Here is a 14,019-nt window from a genome sequence, read left to right on the forward strand (position 1 = left end):
CTTTTTCTTGTTTTGAAATTTCTCTAATGTTTTTCAAGAAACAACTTCCTTCAAATTTATGAGAAATTCTATTATAGATATCTTTTGAAATAGTTGTCTTACCAATTCCACCAGTTCCGAATATCCCAACCATGCAGAAAATATCATTTCTTTCCATACTTAAATGCTGATAAATGTCTCGTACACGCGATTCTATTCCAACTGGATGCTTAGCAACTTTAAGAAATGTACGATTTACCACTTTTGAGTCCACCCCTTTAATGATATCCTGAATAAACTCCAATTCATTCCTATTAATATAAAAAACAAAAGAAATTTAAAGAGTTAAGACTTTTCACATAAATACACACATAAAGATGATTTAGTAACAACATCGTTTTTTCTTTTTCTCTCCATTACAAAATAACTGTAGTAGATTACCATGTCGAAGATAACTTTTCTTCTTGCTCGTGCTCTTCTCCGACTTACATTTTTCATTCTTTATATGAATTATTAAACATTTTAACTACTTTTTTGTTCCATTCTCGAAATTGTCCCTCCCTTAATTTTGAAAAGAATTCAATTTGTATTTTTTCACATTCTTTATTATGTTTCTCCTATAAACTTCATGTGAAATTAATGTGATAGTACGATATTAAATCCCACAATTAGAAAAGATTTCTAATTTTAAGTATGGTATGCATAAAACTCAAAGCCAAAAAAACTAATAAATATCAAATAGTTCTGCATGGCACCATATGATCTTCATAGATTTGCAAACTCTTCTATCTGGGATTTGTCTAAATTTTCCCCATAAACTTCTCTTTAACATCATATATAAACATATATATAAGCACAGCTCATAGAAGTACTTGTCCCCTAATTCGAGTCTGGACAAATTGGCTACTTTTTCCAAAGCTGCCTCCCACTTTGTGACATTTACTTCATCCTTCAACTTATATCTAAGTTTGGCAAATGCTTCTCCAAAACTCAATTTTTGATGTCGTACCTCTGATGGATCTACGTCGTAGAAGATGGGTAGAATAATTTGTTTTACCATTTCCTTACACTCAAGGATCTTCAATAGCTCATCTAAATACCATCGAGACTCTGCATAGTTCTTAGAGAGTACAATGATAGAAATCATTTATCCTTCAATTGCTTTGAAAAGTTCTGATGAAATTTCCTCTCATCTTTCAAGATTGTAGTCTATGTAAGTGTTGATTCCCCTTTGATGCAAAGCAAGGTATAGATGAGAAATAAAATTTTGGCGAACATCGTCACCTCTAAAACTCAAGAATATATCGTGAGTCCATCTAGGAATGGAAGAAGAAGAGAATGAGAGAGAGGAAGAAGCTCCTAATTGAAAGGCCATGGAAGAAGTGCCCATGATCCTCTGATCTGTATGCGAAATTAGTAGTCACCAAGAGGTTCAATTATAGAGTAGTTATTGCAAATAAATAATAATAGAGAAGTGGGTCAAACTTCTCGGCAACTTCTTGGCAACAACCTGCATGCAGCCAATGCGCTCAGCCTGTCATCTTTAGATATCCCAAAAGTCTAAAGTTTATATATATATATATATATATATATATATATATATATATATAATTTTACACACATAATCATATTATAAGTTGTTGTGTATAGAAATTATGAAGATTTTGATATTCGAATTAAAAAAGACAAAATTGATAAAAAGAAATTGGATAGTACTTAATACGTATTATATTATGCATAAAGTTGTATGTATGTATATATATATACACTACTTTTTTTTTTTAATTTGGATGTACCCCACTGTTTTAATTTAGCTAAGTGATGGCCAGCTGGTTTACCGACTCATGAAGCAGAATCCAGCTGGAAAATTAACAAGGAAGATTTGATCTCTGGAGTTAGGACTCGTTTGTTACACAAATGCGATGAGATGAAAATTTTATGAATAGTAATGAGATATTTTATAAATAGTAATAAAATAGTTTTAGTTAAAATATTTTATGAGATTTTAGGAAAAGAAAGAAAATGATGAATAAAAATATTATAAAGTTAAAAGAAGGTTAGAATATTTTTTTTCTTTTGTGATTTGAAAAAGTTGAAGTGTTTTTTTGTGTTTTATTTAAAATTTTAAAAAAATTATAATGATTAGATGAAAAAGTTGAAGATTTAGAATTGAAAAGTTTTTACATTTGAATGATGTTTTGATATTGAAATGAGATGGTTTGAGATATTTATGTATTCAGACGAGACCTAGTGCACTTTAATGGTAAGTATTGGCACAACATACAAAATGGTTACTATATGAGGGAGGCTGATGTTGGATGCTGAATTTATATAGAAAACAACACAAAATATAGAGACATTACAATAAATATGCATTATGCAAACCTATCAATAGATCAGTTTGCTACAAGAATAAAAGGCATTCATACAAGGATCATTGTACTGCTTGGGAATGGAAAGAACTTCATAACAAGAATAGATGGTCCCCTCCTCCAGAAATCATTTCAATTGCATTTGATGTAGCAGTTAAACCAAATGGTAGCACCTCTGCTGCCATATGCAGATCACACAATGGCAAAATTGTTTTCATAATAGCTAAGCACTCAGAGAGCTACAATCCAAATCAAGGAGAAGCTATGGCGGTGTTCATAGGAGTACAGGAAGCTCAATCCAAACACCTAAAGAATATTATAGTAGAACCTCAGAGAACCATATCAGGTTCTCTCTAAAGAACCCACAAGAAAATCAAGGGCAGCTTGTAGAATGTATCATAAGAGGCAAGATTAATGCTACAAAACTTTGGAAGATGGGAGGCAGTTAAAATACATCTATCTCAAAATCAATGTGCGCATGCCATTGCGCAATGGGCAATATACAATATTAAATTCCATCCTGCTGTAAACTTAAGTTCCCTTCACTGAGGGACATGCAGCCCCACCTTTCTATTTCCCGGCCCCCCATTCACAAGCCCGATAGAATTCCAAGCACACAGATGAGTGCTGAATTTTCTTTTTTTACAATACTAGATTGCATCTAATAGAAACTTATTGTAACACCAGTAGATAACTTCCCTCTCAGATCTGAAAACAAGGGCTTCTTTTGACATCAGCCATAGCTACTGCTACAGCATCATATTTAGTTTTTTGGGCCAATGTCCTTAAGTGCACAGATCTGCTCCTCCCCCATTGCAGACATAACGCTCAGCACCAAGTCCATTCCTTCACCAAACCCATCTTTTATCTATACACAGGAAATAAAAGACAAATATTAGTCTATACAGACACAAGAATGGAGAATCTATCCAAGGTCTGGACTCCTAAGCTTTTGATGAACGATCAATTTGCAAGGTTAATGAAAACCTTCTCAATGAGATAGATACCTGGCCGAGCAGATTGTCATCAGTGGGAAGCCTCAGATCATCCTTGGTGTCTCCATTATCCATTAAAAGACTCACCTACACAACAAGAAATCTTAATCTGGTTGACATCACTAAAATCGCTATTACCAATTGATTGTTTGTTATCACATGACAGCATTGATAAAAATTGGTAAAGTAAAGATTACTTAATAAAACTTACAAAACCATCTTCAGAGATATCAATCAACTGATAATCAGTGCGAGAAACAAACAAAACCAAAGGCGAGATTGGTTCAGGCTTATTGAACAGAGGTGAGATGATTACTTGGAATCGTTTTAAATGGAGGATAAGTACACATATTGAGTATGACAGTGGGGGCAGTTGGTTCAGGCAGGTCCAACCTTTGCAATGAGTGTCTTCCGGCTGTCTAAGAGATTGTGCAAAGAAAAAGAACATCCCTCTTGGTACAGCCTGTGGAGAATATATGTTTCTGGTAGATCCGGCGGAGAAGCTGGTACAGAATTAGTTAATATGCATTGTTCATAGTGAACCCGATTTTTTTTCAAAATGAATATACAAAACTTGAACACTCTAAAACTGTATCAAACAAACGAAAGGAGTTCACAAATACAGTAAAGATATAAAAAGCAAAGAAGTCATTTTTGTTCAGAAACAAACTGCATCAAAAATGAAGAAAAAAAAACAGATTAAATTCCAAATTCTAACCTCGAATTCAGCTCCGTCAGCCGACTGAGAAGTAGAAATCACCTGCAAAGCATTGACAGATCGACCGAAAAACTCATCTTTCCATTAACAAGTCTTCTAAAACAGAAGAGAGGCCAAAACAAGCATAACTGCACGTTGATCGTTCTTGGAGAATTGATGTGAAAAAAGAGGCAATAAGAATTCCAAACGAGACTCAAGAAACCACCAATTGAAACTATGAATTCTGCTATTATTATTTTCTACTGGTGTAACAGAACCATATTATAGTACCTAGTAATCAAAAGATGCATCTAAAATATCTGGAAATTCAGCTGGCATCTCACTGTCCTGTTCCCGAATAGCCTCCACAAATGAACACACAGATGATGAAGCTTCTGACCTGTTGCTTGTTTGAGCTCCACTTGTGGATCCAAAATCAAATGTCTCAAAACCACCCTCATGTCCAACTCAATTTAGGCCATTATAATTCCCAGTTTAACTGGGGTATTTGCTCGAGAGTTGACGGGTAATTGGTTGGCGACGAGACTCCCTTGAAGTAGAGATCTTGTTGTTCCTGAAAGCCCGGACAGGGAACAAGTTCGCTGAGGAAGTCACTTCAATCGAAGGAAGAAGATGGTGTGATTTGTGCGTGAGATGGCTGGCAAGAATACGATTGTGGCGAGCCTAACTATGTTGCATTTGAATTGCCCAAGTCTTGAGAGCGTCTCTTGTGTTGTGGGTACCCATTGAATTCCAAGTTGCTGTCTTCATCATCTCGACGTCTCTTAGAAAGCTGGATACCATTCGATGAATCTACTGAGCACTCCCCAACTGTTAAATTCTCATTCTCTTCATGCTTATAGATTATGTGAACTCCGCAACTTTTAAACATCACTTTATAAGAATCACAATAAAATCTAAACCTCAGATTGTCTTCTGTTGGGTACCGCAGCAATTGCTCGATGCAATCTGGAAACGAGTAATTTAGATATACATGATCCGAGCCTCCATATAAGTAAAACCTTGCTTCTACAAGCATGTTACCATTTATAGAAACACAAATACCGGAGAAGGGCCCCAAGGGGTAATCCGGGTCGGATCCAAGAACAGCACAAAAAACAATACCTATGATTTCTTCCAAATACAAGGGACCACTAATATCCAATTCACAAGAATCATCACCATTTGAAATCTCCTTAGTATGGCTAAACCAATCTGGAATCTTATTCCCTGGAAATATAATACCATATGAATGGTCCTGAATATGTTTCTGTAAAACATGTACCACATATTTTCATGAACACAAGGCAATCCGCAAACAAAAACACCTACAAAAAAAAAAAAAAAGCAGAGAGAAATAGAGACATACCTCAACAAATGAAGGATTTGGCACTTGACTACCTATATTTGCAACCAATTTATGGCAACCGGACAAGTCAATCCATCTTAGCTCTCGCAAGCCATAGGATGTAGAGAATTGAAATTTTGTTGATACTTCTGGGAATCGTTCCAAGGAGAAACACTCTCTGACATATAGCTCTTGTATATTTGGTGGAAGATGTAGAATTTCTTGAAGTTTCTCACAATGGCACAATCTGAGAATCCTCAATTCAACATATATTTTCATTGTCGGAGGAAGGCTGACAACAGCACCCCAAGATAGATCTAACTCTTGTAAAGTGGATGAGCTATAAAATGAGAAGTCGTCAAGATACCAATAAAGCGACGACAAGAGTTGTCGTCGTAATTCAGCACTTGATTCAAGTTCAGACCTCTTAATCCTTCTGGATATTGTTAATTTTCTATGCTTAAGACACTTGTCGTACCCAATGGATAGACCTATTTCTTCTTTTGCAAGATTTGTAAAATTTTCTAGAGAAAGACACTTTAGATGTTGCGAGTGAGAAACGCTGATTGGGAGACGCATCAGGTCCTTGCAGTCATTGGTAGAAATTAGCACCTTTAGATTTTGCAACTGATGAATGCTACTAGGGAGACGCATGAGTTTTGTGCATTGCCCCAAAAGTAACTCTTTAAGCGCAGGAGTGAGGTGTCCAATGGATGAAGGCAATTCTTTTATTGGAGTGCCCAATAATGAGATGCAACATAAATATTCCATTATACACTCAATTTCTGGAAAGGTTTGAAGTTTTGAGCAATTAAAAAGTGTAAGGACTTCTAGAGATCTCAACTTGAGACGCCTTGGAAAACTCTTCATGTTGGAGCATTGATAAAGATGCAAACGGGCAAGCTTATCCAGGAATCCAACAGAATCATGAACTTCGACTAAATTTTCACAATCCATAATATCCAATTCCTTTAAACTTGAGCAACTCGAAAGATTTGAGATTTTGGTTAAAAACGTACACTCAAAAAATCTCATTCTCGTCAAGTTCTGTTGAAAAACAACAAATATGTATATTAACCCTGAGGAAGTTTACATCACAAGTTTAAAGAAGGAAATATTGAAAGTAATAATTGTACCTTAAATTGCCCACTAATCTCCTGGATGCGGCCTCTATATAGTTTGAAATCAAAGAGCTTCTCTCCACGGAAATTGGATGGCAAAGATTGTAAAGGACAGTTTGACCAATCAAGCACTCTTAATTCATTAGAAAGATAATCAAGTGATCTTCCAGAAAAGTATGCACCATGGCTTTTAAAAATTCTGAGTCTTTTCATCTTTGCAAACGATTTGGGACTCAAGCGTATCATGTCATGATCATCACCCTCAGGCAGAATCACTTCTATCCCCTCAACATTGCTTGTTCCCTAACGAGACAATTCATAAATTTGCCAGTAATGTCAGATCGTTAAAATCTTTGTTTATAAGCACTTATTAAAATTATAATATCAAAATTATAAAATCCATTATTACCCAAAAGTATTTAAGCACCTTCAAAATTTCTCTTTTTTCAAATTTACTTTGTCATTATTAACTATTCACTCATATAAGATTAGGCAATATACTCATGATTAAAAAAACTCATTCTTGTATTTGAAAAGGGATGATTATATATATTTAAAGACGTTGGTTGAGGACAATGATTCCCCTAATTAGTTAAATACATTACTTTAGGTTGGAAATATAAAGAAAGACCACATTATTTATCGATACATATATGATATTTTATTTAATATGCACTTCTTTACCATAATTTGTTATGAAAAGAAATCAACACTTTTCATGTAAGTTTTACCAGTAAAAAGTGTTCAATTGAAAGAGCTTTTAATCTAAGAACTTACAGTATTTTCCTCTAGTACATGGCGAATATCTTCATGAAACCATAATCTACTACGTGCGCCTGGTTCTTTGGGTGATTCCTTTCGGACAATTTCTCTTCCCATGTCTAGTAGCAAGTCATGCATCCACAATGTATTGTAAGTAGTAATTGTAATGAGACATTTATCTATAAGCCTTTTGATACCATTCTCCGGAGAGAAACCACAGCTATCTAATATTTTAACGACATGATTCAGGTATTGTCCATTGTAAAAAAAGGCAATATCGAGGAAAATCTCCTTCTCATTATCATCCAATCCATCGTAACTTATACAAAGTACTTTTTGAATATTTTTGCTAGGAATTCGTTTATACTTATCCAATGTACTTCTCCAATAATTTATATTCTGGCCCCTTAAATCTGAGCCTAGCACTGTTAAAACTAGTGGAAGGCCCTCAGCATATTGCATTACATGCTTAGAGAGTTCCACATAATCTTCCATAGGTTTGTCTTCCTCAAAAGCATGCCAACTAAAGAGCTCAAGAGCTTCATTATGGTCCAATCTCTTTACTTCATATTTTGAATCAACTTTAGATATATTTAATAAATGCTGATCTCTTGTTGTTATGATGATTCTACTTCCTGAACCAAACCAATCACGAGCTCCAGCTAATGTTTCTAGTTGAACCAAGTCATCCACATCATCAAGAATTAGGAGAACTCTTTTAAAGCAAAGTCTATGCCTAATTACATTGATGCCCTTTTCAGTATCATGACATTCCAAACTTATTCCCAAAATCTCATAAAGAAGTGTCTTTTGTAGCTGGATCAAACCTCCTGCTTTTGAAGTTTCTCTAATGTTTTTCAAGAAACAACTTCCTTCAAATTGGTAAGAAATTCTGTTATAGACCTCTTTTGAAATAGTTGTCTTACCAATTCCACCGGTTCCAAATATCCCTACCATGCATATAATATCATTCCTTCCCATACTTAAATGTTGAAAAATGTCTCGTACACGGGACTCTATTCCAACTGGATACTTTGCAACCTTAAGAAATGTACGATTTACCATTATTGAATCCACCCATTTAATGATATCCTGAATAAACTTTGATTCATTCCTATAAACATAAAAAAACAAAAAAAAATTAATGAGTTAAGACTTTTCACATAAATACACACATAAAGATGATTTAGTAACAATATTTTTCTTTTTCTCTCCATTGCAAAATGACAGTAGTAGATTACCATGTCAAAGATAACCTTTCTTCTTCCTCGTGCTCTTCTCCGACTTACATTTGTCATTCTTTATATGAATTATTAAACATTTTAACTACTTTTTTGTTCCATTGAATTTGTCCCTCCCTTAATTTTGAGAAGATTTCAATTTATGTTTTTTCACGTTCTTCTATTCTATTTCTCCTATAAACTTCATGTGAAATTAATGTTGTAGTATGATATTAAATCCCTCAGTAAGAAAATATTTATAGTTTAAGTATGGTATGCATGATAAAACTCAATGTCAAAAAAACTAATAAATATCAAATAGTTTTGCATGGCACCATATGATCTTCATAGATTTACAAACTCTCAGATCCGGGATGTGTCTAAATTTTCCCCATAAACTTCTCTTTAACATCATATATAAACATATATATAAGCACAGCTCATAAGAAGTACCTGTCCCTTAATTCGAGTCCGGACAAATTGGCTACTTTTTCCAAAGCTGCCTCCCACTTGGTGACCTTTACTTCATCCTTCAACTTATATCTAAGTTTGGCGAATGCTTCTCCAAAACTCCCTTTTTGATGTCGTACCTCTGACGGATCTACATCGTAGAACAAGGGTAAAATAATTTGTTTTACCATTTCCTTACACTCGAGGATCTTCAATAGCTCATCTAAACACCATCGAGACTCTGCATAGTTCTTAGAGAGTACAATGATAGAAATCATTGATCCTTCAATTGCTTTGGAAAGTTCTGACGAAATTTCCTCTCCTCTTTTGAGATTGTTGTCTATGTAAGTGTTGATTCCCCTTTGATGCAAAGCATGGTATAGATGAGAAATAAAGTTTTGGCGAACATCCTCACCTCTAAAACTCAAGAATACATCGTGAGTCCATCTACGAATGGAAGAAGAAGAGAATGAGAGAGAGGAAGAAGCTCCAAATTGAAAGGCCATGGAAGAAGAAGTGCTCATCCTCTGATCTGTATGCGAGATTAATTAGTATTTACCAAGAGGTCCAATTATAGAGTACTTATTGCAAATAAATAATAATAGAGAAGTGGGTCAAACTTCTCGTCAACTGCTCATCTTAGGATATACCAATGCTCTCAGCCTCTCATCTTAGGATATACCAAAAATCTAAAGTCTATTGAATATTAACGGTTTTGAACTTAAGTCAACCTGCACCTATTTATACGGTTTTGACCAAAATGGCTTCAACGTAAAGCAAACGTCCAGGATACGTACCCACTTATAATTTGTCTCATTAATTTGATAAAAGTTGGGAAGGTAAGGATCAGTAAAAGTTCAAAGTTCAAAGGCAAACCAAAACTACTAGTTTACTTTTTAACCCAAATTATGGAACTTTTTAACCTAGGCAAGACTTTGATCATGCATCTACAAATCCAAACAAATAACCATTTAAAAAATCCACCCCCTAAACTTGACTTCCTATATAGTTTCTCTCATGCACCTTAATTCTTTTGAGAAAGCTGATCTTTGTCGACATGACGCAAATCAGTTTTAATTATCTTCTTCCAAGTACAAATTTAAATGAAGTTGCGTAGGAAGTTTCTTGCTAAGCCAACTTGCAATAACATTTACACGGTTTTGAATTGAATAATTAGTCCTTCCACGTAAATTAAACAAACGTCAAAATCAAACACCCATTAAGATTGTTCTATTGAATTTCTTGTATGAACTTTAGACTTTTGGGATTTCTTGACGTGGGAGCATTGAAGATTTATCACATCAAAGGAAATTAAGGACGTTGGCCCAAAAAATTAAATAACATATATGCTGGCTATGGCTGATGTGGAAAGATGCCATTGCTTTTACATCTGATCAGAGGGAAGTGATCCACTGGTGTTACAATAAGTTTCTATATGATGCAATCTAGCATTGTAAAAAAAGAAAATTCAGCACTCATCTGTGTGCTACTTAAAATCGTATCAGGCTTCACAATGGGGGAAATAGAACTGATAATCAGTGCGAGCAACATGAGGAACCTGGAAAAAGAAAGAATTAATGAAAATGACAAACAAGCAATGCACACCCGGAACAAAAGCACACTCACATGGTGAAAAAAATTAGAAATAGCTTTACATCACAGTTGTGGGATGAAGGAACGATATCCTCAAGCTTCTTCCCATTAAATATGTCAATTCCCACAAAGCAGCACTTTGCGTGTCTTTGAAGTGGAAACTTATACAACCTGGTTTCAAAAGCCCCACCATAGCAAGTAAAGTTTCATGTTATACTGGAAGCACAATGAGGTAATATCTACCAAATTTGTCTCCATTTGAAATAAAATAGATTTTTGTACAATAATAATTTCTCACATATGTTTTTACTTGCGAAAATCATTTTACTAACTAATTTATGTGATAGGAAAAAAAATGAAATCACAAGCAAATATAAGTATGTAGCACAACCAGGGAAAAAGTTATCATTCATACCACAAGGAGGAAAAAAAGAAGTGTTTGCATTTTGTTCAAGATCATCTGCAAGATATCGAAGTTGAATCTTCATTAGAATACACTACGAAAAAACCATCAGCATTAACTGCTCTAAGGAAACAACCGTAAGCTAGCTAATAATGATTAAGGAAACGATCAAATAGCAATACTTGGAAGTCCGTCTAAGAACGAATTCCAAGATTCAATTAAAGTTTATACGATCAACCGTGAGGCAATTACAGGTCCTAAACACAATCGGTGACCTCACTAAAAAAATAATAAACTCTCTCCAAACCAAACGAATCTCCAATATTAAAATATCGATATCCAACGGAAGTATTGTACAAAATCAGAGAGCTCTGACGAAAGAGCGAAGCAATATAAATAGAATTTACGGAGCAGAATAATCAAATTGCAATGACTAAAGAGAGAACGGACCTTGCTTTGTCATGGCGACGGAGTAGAAGAGAAAAAGTGGAAAACAGAGCTGCGATGGGGGTTAGGGAGTTCTGAAACAAACAAAACCAGAGGCGAGATTGGTTCAGGCTTATTGAACAGAGGTGAGATGATTACGTGGAATCGTTTTAAATGGAGGATAAGTACACATATTGAGTATGACAGTGGGGGCAGTTGGTTCAGGCAGGTCCTACCTTTGCAATGAGTGTCTTCAGGCTGTCTAAGAGATTGTGCAAAGAAAAAGAACATCCCTCTTGGTACAGCCTGTGGAGAATATATGTTTCTGGTAGATCCGGCGGAGAAGGTGGTACAGAATCAGTTAATATGCATTGTTCATAGTGAACCCGATTTTTTTTCAAAATGAATATACAAAACTTGAATACTCTAAAATAGTATCAAACAAACGAAAGGAGTTCACAAATACAGTAAAGATATAGAAAGCAAAGAAGTCATCTTTGTTCAGAAACAAACTGCATCAAAAATGAAGAAAAAAAAAAACAGATTAAATTCCAAATTCTAACCTTGAATTCAGCTCCGTCAGCCGACTGAGAAGTAGAAATCACCTGCAAAGCTTTGAGAGATCGACCTAAAAACTCATCTTTCCATTAACAATTCTTCTAAAACAGAAGAGAGGCCAAAACAAGCATAACTGCACGCTGATCGTTCTTGGAGAACTGATGCGAAGAAAGAGGCAATAAGAATTCCAAACGAGACTCGAGAAACCACCCATTGAAACTATGAATTCTGCTATTATTATTTTCTACTAGTGTAACAGAACCATATTATAGTACCTAGTAATCAAAAGATGCATCTAAAATATCTGGAAATTCTGCTGGCATCTCACTGTCCTATTCCCGAATAGCCTCCACAAATGAACTCACAGATGATGAAGCTTCTGACCTGTTGCTTGTTTGAGCTCCACTTGTGGATCCAAAATCAAATGTCTCAAAACCACCCTGATGTCAAATTCAATTTACGCCATTATAATTCCCAGTATCATAGTTTAACTGGGGTATTTGCTCGAGAGTTGAAGGGTAATTGGTTGGTGCTGAGACTCCCTTTAAGTAGAGATCTTGTTGTTCCTGAAAGCCTGGACAGGGAACAAGTTCGCGGAGGAAGTCACTCCAATCGAAGGAAGAAGATGGTGTAATTTGTGCGTGAAATGGCTGGCAAGAATACGATTGTGGCGAGCCTGACTATGTTGCATTTGAATTGCCCAAGTCTTGAGAGCATCTCTTGTGTTGTGGATACCCATTGAATTCCAAGTTGCTGTCTTCATTATCTCGACGTCTCTTAGAAAGCTGGATACCATTCGATGAATCTACTGAGCACTCCCCAACTGTTAAATTCTCATTATCTTCATGCTTATAGATTATGTGAACTCCGCAACTTTTAAACATCACTTTATAAGAATCACAATAAAATCTAAACCTCAGATTGTCTCCTGTTGGGTACCGCAGCAATTGCCTGATACATTCTGGAAACGAGTAATTTAGATATACATGATCCGAGCCTCCATATAAGTAAAACCTCGCTTCTACAAGCATGTTACCATTTATAGAAACACAAATACCGGAGAAGGGCCCCAAGGGGTAATCCGGGTCGGATCCAAGAACAGCACAAAAAACAATACCTATGATTTCTTCCAAATACAAGGGACCACTAATATCCAATTCACAAGAATCATCACCATTTGAAATCTCCTTAGTATGGCTAAACCAATCTGGAATCTTATTCCCTGGAAATATAATACCACATGAATGGTCTTGAATATGTTCCTGTTAAACATGTACCACATATTTTCATGAACACAAAGCAATTTGTAAACACAAACACCTACAAAAAAAAAAAATGCAGAGAGAAATACAGACATACCTCAACAAATGAAGGATTTGGCACTTGACTCCCTATATTTGCTACCAATTTATGGCAATCGGACAAGTCAATCCATCTTAGCTCTCGCAAGCCACAGGATGTATAGAATTGAAATTTTGTTGATACTTCTGGGAATCGTTCCAAGGAGAAACACTCTCTGACATATAGCTCTTGTATATTTGGTGGAAGATGTAGAATTTCTTGAAGTTTCTCACAATGGCACAATCTGAGAATCCTCAATTCAACATATATTTTCATTGTTGGGGGAAGGCTGACAATAGCACTCCAAGATAGATCAAACTCTTGCAAAGTGGTTGTGCTATAAATAGAGAAGTCGTCAAGATACCAATAAAGCGACGACAAGAGTTGTCGTTGTAATTCAGCACTTGATTCTGGTTCAGACCTCTTAATCGTTCTGGATAATGTTATTTGTGAATCGTTAAGACACGTGGAGTACCCAATGGATAGACCTATTTCTTCTTTTGCAAGATTTGTAAAATTTTCTAGAGAAAGACACTTTAGATGTTGCGAGTGAGAAACGCTGATTGGGAGACGCATCAGGTCCTTGCAGCATCCATGAATACAGTCACTGAGACAACTTAGCACCTTTAGATTTTGCAACTGATGAATGCTACTAGGGAGACGCATAAGTTTTGTGCATTGCCCCAAAAATAACTCTTTAAGCGCAGGAGTGAGGTATCCAATGGATGAAGGCAATTCTTTTATTGGAGTGCCC

General features: G+C 35.5%; 2 protein-coding genes across 17 annotated transcripts in view; both read right to left on the minus strand.

The window, feature by feature from the left end:
* LOC108979448 (disease resistance protein RPV1-like) overlaps positions 1-14,019 on the minus strand; it is a 59,903-nt gene that overhangs the window by 42,915 nt on the left and 2,969 nt on the right. For 2 of the 11 annotated variants that reach the window (XM_035691168.1, XM_035691167.1), the window contains exons 1-5: positions 8,948-9,826; positions 7,290-8,388; positions 6,528-6,815; positions 5,413-6,438; positions 4,065-5,313 (exon numbers count right to left, since the gene is read on the minus strand). In XM_035691168.1, the coding sequence (XP_035547061.1) occupies positions 4,732-5,313; positions 5,413-6,438; positions 6,528-6,815; positions 7,290-8,388; positions 8,948-9,468 (3,516 nt within the window). In that variant the 5' untranslated portion in view covers positions 9,469-9,826 and the 3' untranslated portion in view covers positions 4,065-4,731. Of the gene's footprint in view, positions 1-2,988; positions 3,220-3,358; positions 3,434-3,662; positions 3,850-4,064; positions 5,314-5,412; positions 6,439-6,527; positions 6,816-7,289; positions 8,389-8,947; positions 9,829-14,019 lie in introns of those variants that run through there. The other 9 variants (XM_035691162.1, XM_035691161.1, XM_035691166.1 and 6 more) reach the window with 9 other exon arrangements.
* Positions 9,938-13,859, minus strand: LOC109015567 (disease resistance protein RPP2B-like). Of its 6 annotated transcripts, XM_035691197.1 has the most exons (8): positions 13,284-13,859; positions 12,200-13,186; positions 11,930-12,082; positions 11,603-11,691; positions 11,391-11,461; positions 10,953-10,997; positions 10,600-10,708; positions 9,938-10,502 (listed from the first exon to the last, which is right to left on the minus strand). In XM_035691197.1, exons 1-2 carry the CDS (start codon positions 13,839-13,841, stop codon positions 12,605-12,607), a joined length of 1,140 nt encoding a protein of 379 aa, XP_035547090.1. In that variant the 5' UTR covers positions 13,842-13,859; the 3' UTR covers positions 9,938-10,502; positions 10,600-10,708; positions 10,953-10,997; positions 11,391-11,461; positions 11,603-11,691; positions 11,930-12,082; positions 12,200-12,604. The 6 variants fall into 6 exon arrangements, with proteins under 6 accessions (XP_035547090.1, XP_035547091.1, XP_035547089.1 ...); XM_035691198.1 differs by having other exon boundaries at positions 11,603-11,672; positions 11,930-13,186; XM_035691196.1 differs by having other exon boundaries at positions 11,930-13,186.

Source organism: Juglans regia, chromosome 6, assembly GCF_001411555.2.
Source record: "Juglans regia cultivar Chandler chromosome 6, Walnut 2.0, whole genome shotgun sequence".
Lineage (NCBI taxonomy): Eukaryota > Viridiplantae > Streptophyta > Magnoliopsida > Fagales > Juglandaceae > Juglans > Juglans regia.

Excerpts from the sequence above, each read along its gene's own strand:
- LOC109015567 (XM_035691197.1), bottom strand. The coding sequence starts at position 13,841 with ATGCGTCTCCCAATCAGCGTTTCTCACTCGCAACATCTAAAGTGTCTT. Across the intron at positions 13,187-13,283 it reads CAAATCCTTCATTTGTTGAG|GAACATATTCAAGACCATTC; the intron begins GTATGTCTGTAT and ends CATGTTTAACAG.